This window comes from Oryza sativa, chromosome 1 (assembly GCF_034140825.1).
Source record: "Oryza sativa Japonica Group chromosome 1, ASM3414082v1".
Taxonomy (NCBI): Eukaryota; Viridiplantae; Streptophyta; class Magnoliopsida; order Poales; family Poaceae; genus Oryza; species Oryza sativa.
In genome coordinates, this window is record NC_089035.1 from 31367194 (window position 1) to 31373255 (window position 6062).

At 46.2% G+C, this 6062-nt stretch overlaps 2 protein-coding genes across 2 annotated transcripts; both read left to right on the forward strand.

The window, feature by feature from the left end:
- Nucleotides 1-812: 812 nt before the first annotated feature.
- Nucleotides 813-2326, forward strand: LOC4327878 (3'-5' exonuclease). Its single transcript, XM_015792054.3, has one exon. The coding sequence runs from the start codon at nucleotides 912-914 to the stop codon at nucleotides 1536-1538; it is 627 nt and encodes a 208-aa protein (XP_015647540.1). The 5' UTR covers nucleotides 813-911; the 3' UTR covers nucleotides 1539-2326.
- A 2412-nt stretch (nucleotides 2327-4738) lies between these two features.
- LOC4327879 (3'-5' exonuclease) lies at nucleotides 4739-5641 on the forward strand (the record flags this gene model as incomplete). Its single annotated transcript, XM_026024486.2, has 1 exon — nucleotides 4739-5641. A coding segment is annotated over one exon (702 nt), but the record flags the coding sequence as incomplete, so codon positions are not given.
- Nucleotides 5642-6062: the final 421 nt, after the last annotated feature.

Sequence of the window (6062 nt, forward strand, 5' to 3'; positions counted from 1 at the left end):
CATATGCTAATAGCTCACCTCTTTTTTTATATCTTCTTAATCTTATCTTTTTTTTCTCCTTTCAAATATTACATTATTCGTGCACGCCAGGGATCTTGTACGAGTAGAAATGTACCCCTCTGTTTCAGGTTATAAGATGAGTTGGCTTTGATCAAAGTCAAACTGCTTCAAGTTTGACTAAGTTTATAGACAAATATAGTATAATATTTACATTACCAAATTAATTTTATTAAATTAATTATTAAATATATTTTATAATAGGTTTATCTTGGGTCAAAAATATTACTGTTTTTTCTATAAATTTGACGAAACTTTGAAGGAACTTGACTTTGACTAAAATTAAAATATCTTATAATTAACTTGAAACGGAGGAAGTATTTTTGCAGAGTGGTATGCGTTGAAGCTAGTCACGGCCACGGGACAGCCAAGTTAATTAGCTAGGCGAACAAAAAAATTCTTTCATAAAAGAGAAGGCTAGACGAAAAACAAAATCATCATTGATATGGCGGGGCCGTACGTGGGAAACGCGGCATATGGTCCGTCTTCTCGGGCGTCCAAAACGGCCACGTCCCATGATCTCGCCCAAATGCCCAATCCAAGCGCTATCTTGGTGGAAGTTACCATGTCATCTTGCCTTGCTAAAAATGCGGTACTTTACCATGTTATCTTCCCCGTCATCTGAGGGATATCAAGGCCGTTGATACGCACACCAACGAAATCTCAGCCGTCCGTACGGCGGCGAACAAACACGATCGTCGTCTACTCGTACGTCAATCGTCATCGTACGTGTAGTGTATGTATCACCCTGATATAAACCCCTGAAACGCATCGTCAAATCTGATCTCCAACTCGATGGTTTATTAAAACCTCGACACTCCAAAGCAGAGGAGATTGAAGAGAGAAGGGAGGAGATGGCGACTTCGATCGTGGACGACTTCGGCGACGGCACCTACACGGTGGCGTTCGACGAGGACTACATCCACACGACGGTGACTTACTCCGGCGATGACGTCGACGATTGGCTGGACGAGATCCTCCGCATCCACCGCCGCCGCCTCAACTACCTCGTCGTCGGGCTCGACGTCGAGTGGCGCCCCGCCACCTACTATCACGGGCCGGGCCCCGTCGCCGTGCTCCAGATCTGCGTCGGCCGCCGCTGCCTCATCTTCCAGATCCTCCACGCGGACTACGTCCCGGACTCGCTGTTCGACTTCCTCGCCGACGGCCGCTTCACCTTCGTCGGCGTCGGGATCCACGACGACGTGGCCAAGCTGAGGAGCCATCACGGGCTGGAGGTGGAGAACGTGGTGGACCTTCGCTACCTCGCCGCGCAGACGATCGGGAAGCCGGCGCTGCGGAGCGCCGGGCTGCAGGGGTTGGTGCGAGAGGTGATGGGCGTGTGGGCGCCCAAGCCTTACCACGTGCGGGTGAGCGCCTGGGACTCTTGGAATCTGACGCCGGAGCAGGTGATGTACGCGTGCGCGGACGCCTTCGCCTCGTTCGAGGTTGGCCGGAGTCTGTACTACGACTACGACTAGCACCGCCGCCGGTGTCAATGGATGCCATCTGCCACTAAGTGTCGTTTACTGTTTTGTGTCTTTGAGAGGTCATCTCATCTCACGCTTCACATGCTTTGATTTTTTTTTTTGGTTAAACTTGCTGTGGATCGACCTGTGGTGGTTAGACGTGTACAGATACATGCAGCATTCCTTGAATTACCGTATTCGTTCTCATTTTTTAGAAAAAAAACATTCCGAATTCATCCGTTTTCAAAACTTTCCGAAAAAAATTTGACAGATACTTTTGGTTTATACGAAAACAAGTTTGAAAATCGAAAACTTTCCAAACCGTTTTCATCCTGTGTGCAATGCGCACTACTACCTCCGTCGCAGAATACTTGTCACTTTGAGTTTTTGTTTGTTACTTTTGATCTTTCATCTTATTCAAAAAATTATAGAATTATTATTTATTTTGTTTGTAATTTGATTTATTATCAAAACTATTTTAAGTATGACTTCTCCCTTTTTATTTTGTACTAATTTTTCAAATAAAATGAATGGTCAAATGTTACAAGAAAAAAATCAAAGCGACTACTAATTTGGGACGGAGGTAGCATATTTGCATAATGACAACTTTCCAAACCGTTTTCATCCTTGTGTGCAATGCGTAGTATATTTGCATGATGATGACTTCTAGATAGATCCCGCATGAAGGTTGTGATAATATACACTAACATTAGGCCAAAAGGCATTTTCACAGGCGGGCACGCTTGTCCCTATATATGTATGCGGAAATTGTTATATTTTTATTTATGTACCTGCTTGTCCCTAGATGTGTGCAAAAACAAAATTTTCGTCAATGACTCATTATGCCTCCTGTTAGCAAAAAAAAAAAAAAAAACCCTAGCTCCCATTCCCATCGTCTTGTCATAGTATGATCCCATCATTGTCGTCATTTCTCTACGGTCGGCGGCTGCGGATTTTGAGCCTCTACGGGGCATAAACCTCTACGGCCCCTTGAGGTCACCATCATCGATGGATCCGCCCTTGCGGCCACCGCTACTGATGAGTCTGTGCCAGGTCCACCATCCCCGACGGATTCACCCTAGTAGTTATCGCCCCTCCGGGACTGATGGTGGTGGATCCCCTTGCGGCCACCGCCACTTATTAGTCTATGCCTAGTCCACCATCCCCGACGGATCCACCCTAGTAGTTATCGCCCTCTCCGGGACTGATGGTGGTAGATCCCCTTTGCGGCCACCGCCACTGATGAGTCTGTGCCTAGTCCACCATCCCCGACGGATCCACCCTAGTAGTTGCCGCTCCTCCAAGACTGATGGTGGCGGATCCGCCCCTTCAGAAGGTGACACTCGGATCCACAGTCCATGGATCTGCCCTTCTTGAGGATGGCCCAAATCCACTACCTTCGCATCTGTCGCCCTCGCCTTCACTCCTGCCGTCGCCCAAGCGCACCCCCACCTGCCGTCTATCCCCAAGCTCGAGGAGGCTGGACAGGAGTGGAAGGGGGAGAGAGGAGGGTAGAGGAAAAGGAGTGGTGATCGTAGAAAAATGATTGGGGAGAGAGGAGGTGAAAAAAAAAGAGCAGGGATAGAGAGGAGAGAAAAGGGGATAAGAGAGAAAAATGTGTCCTAAAATGATTGGGGAGAGAGAGGAGGTGGAGGAAAAAAAAAGCAGGGATAGAGAGGAGAGAAAAGGGGATAAAAGAGAAAAAGGTGAGGACAGAAAAGGGGATAAGAGAGAAAAAGGTGAGGACACGTGACACTGCGCGAAATGCACATAGAAGAGAGAAACCCACACTTGTGGGCCGTCTCAAGAAGCCCACCTGTGAAAATAGATTTTCGCATGTGGCCCATAACCAAACACCACCCAACTTTTTTTTTACATACGGACATTATTTTAGCTCGACTGCCTTTAAATAAAGGGCATACGCAAAAATTGTTTGTGCAGTAGTGATACACCTAGATGCATGCACCCATTGTTTGCATATAACTTAATAATTATGTAAATGTTTTATAAAATTAGATAAGATGTGATGATATAAACAACTGCACAAACATGCAAATCTAAATTTAACTTACAACTTTTGTGATGATATAAACACAAATTCTATTTGCGTTGCACACTGGTACAACTTTTGTTTATGTAATTGTAGATTGAATTTAACCATGCGTTTGGGTATAGATTTATGTCATCCTAATCAATGCTACTCTTTTTCTAAAGAAAATCTCGAGGTGCCTATAAATCGGACGCTCGATTTTTTTTTTCAAAAATCGGGCGTTATTTCACCAAGTAGATCGTTAATGTTTCACTAAGTAGTTCGAAAATGTTTCAATTTTTTTAAAAAAACTGAAGCGCAACCAAATCACCTTATGAAACATTTTGCTACAACGTATGAAACAACGGTTCCAAAAAAACCAGACGTTGTTTCACCCTATAAAAAAACAATGTTTCAGCAAATAGCGAAAGAATGTTTCAATTCTTAAAAAAAGTGAAACACAGTCAAATCGCTAGATGAAACAATTTGGTTCAACATATGCAGCAAACAATTTAAAGTCATTGCAACACTTGAACCCCGTGTACATCAACAAACCACGTGTCCATCAAGATAAAATTATTAAATAGTATAAAAATTTATTGAAACATTTGATTCATACATAGTGAAACATCACGAGTCGCACATGAAAAACTCCAGACGGGTACCGTGGATAACATCACTGACTAGATGGCCCGTTGAATCGTAGAATTGTCCGAGAATCCCGGGCGCCCAAATAGTTCACGAAGCAAGATCTCTCCCGAGCGGAACCACACGGTCGTCCTATTGAACCAGTGACTTCTATCCTACGGTAGGATTGTGAATATATGTTTTGCCTTTATCCGGTGGTTTCGCATTTCATCCGTTTTGGAGGTTCGCCGCGACACAGGATCCCTTGCTACGCAGTATCTGACAAGCGGGCCAAACACTTGTGGGCTCTCGGTGATCAGTGATAGTCTACGAGAAAATTACTCTGGTGCTTTAAAACTGCTCTATCTTTACCTCGCTAAAAAATGCGTATTTTTCGTGTCATCCCATCCTCGTCGAGAGAGATATCTCGGACGCCGATAAGCACACGTCAGCGCTCTCAACCAAATCTCAGCCGTTCGTTCGCAGCGAACAAATTAACACAATCGTCATCTATGCGGAATTGCGGACTGTGTGGATTAATCACACGATATAAACCCCTGAAGTGAATCGCCAATCTGATCTTGGCCAATTCGAAGGTTTAAACCTCAAAACTCCAAAAGCAGAGAGAGATTTGTCGACCTCGATCGTGAACGACTTCGGCGATGGCACCTACACGGTGGCGTTCGACGAGGACAAAATCTACACGACGGTGACGGACTCCGGCGAGGAGGTCGAGGAGTGGCTGGACGAGATCGTCCGCATCCACCACCGCCGCCTCGACCACCTCATCGTCGGGCTCGACGTCGAGTGGAACCCAGCAAGCGGCTTTTGCGCTCTGGGCCCCGTCGCCGTGCTCCAGATCTGCGTCGGCCGCCGCTGCCTCGTCTTCCAGATCATCCACGCCGACTACGTCCCGGACCAGCTGGGCGACTTCCTCGGCGACGGCCGCTTCACCTTCGTCGGCGTCGGGATCCACGACGACGTGGACAAGCTGAGGGAGCATTACGACCTGGAGGTGGAGAACGCGGTGGACCTGCGCTACCTCGCCGCGCAGACGATCGGGAAGCCGGCGCTGCGGAGCACCGGGCTGCAGGGGTTGGTGTGGGAGGTGATGGACGTGTGGATGGAGAAGCCGCACCACGTGCGGGTGAGCGCCTGGGACTCAAGGCAGCTGACGCTGGACCAGGTGATGTACGCGTGCGCCGACGCCTTCGCCTCGTTCGAGGTCGGCCGGAGTCTGTACGACGACTACGAGTAGCGCCGCCGCCGTTGCCTGCCGGTGCCATGCATCATGCATGCCACCTGCCAACAATATTACTGCTAGTCGTGTCCTTTACCTTAGATTCTTCAAGAAGTCGTGTCGTTTACCTTGACTCTTTAAGAAATCGTGTCATGTTTAGTGTGCTTTGATCTTTGTGGTTACCAACAACATTACTACTAGTCGTGTCCTTTACCTTGACTCTCCGGAATTATTAGCAATAAAATATTAGACAATTGAGAAGGTATTATCAATGAAATTTTTATTTATACTGTATCTAGGCATAGTTCCCAATCAATTGTATCATTCTATATTCCTTCACAAAATAACATAAAAAAACAAATCCATTCAATTCTTATAAATCGATCCCTATGCTCCAAATGGATAAGAGAGATATTTTTGCTCAGCCCAAATTCTCTCCTTTTCCTTTATGTTTGAACAAGAAGAGAGAGAAAATATATGACTAAGATTGGATTTTAAGAGCCCAAATTCTCTCCTTTACCTTTATGTTTGAACAAGAAGAGATAGAAAATATAGGAAACAGATCCCCTGACTTTGTGCAGTTTGCAGTTGTGCCACTGACATGTGTGGGCCACATGTCAGTGGCACAACTGCAAACTGC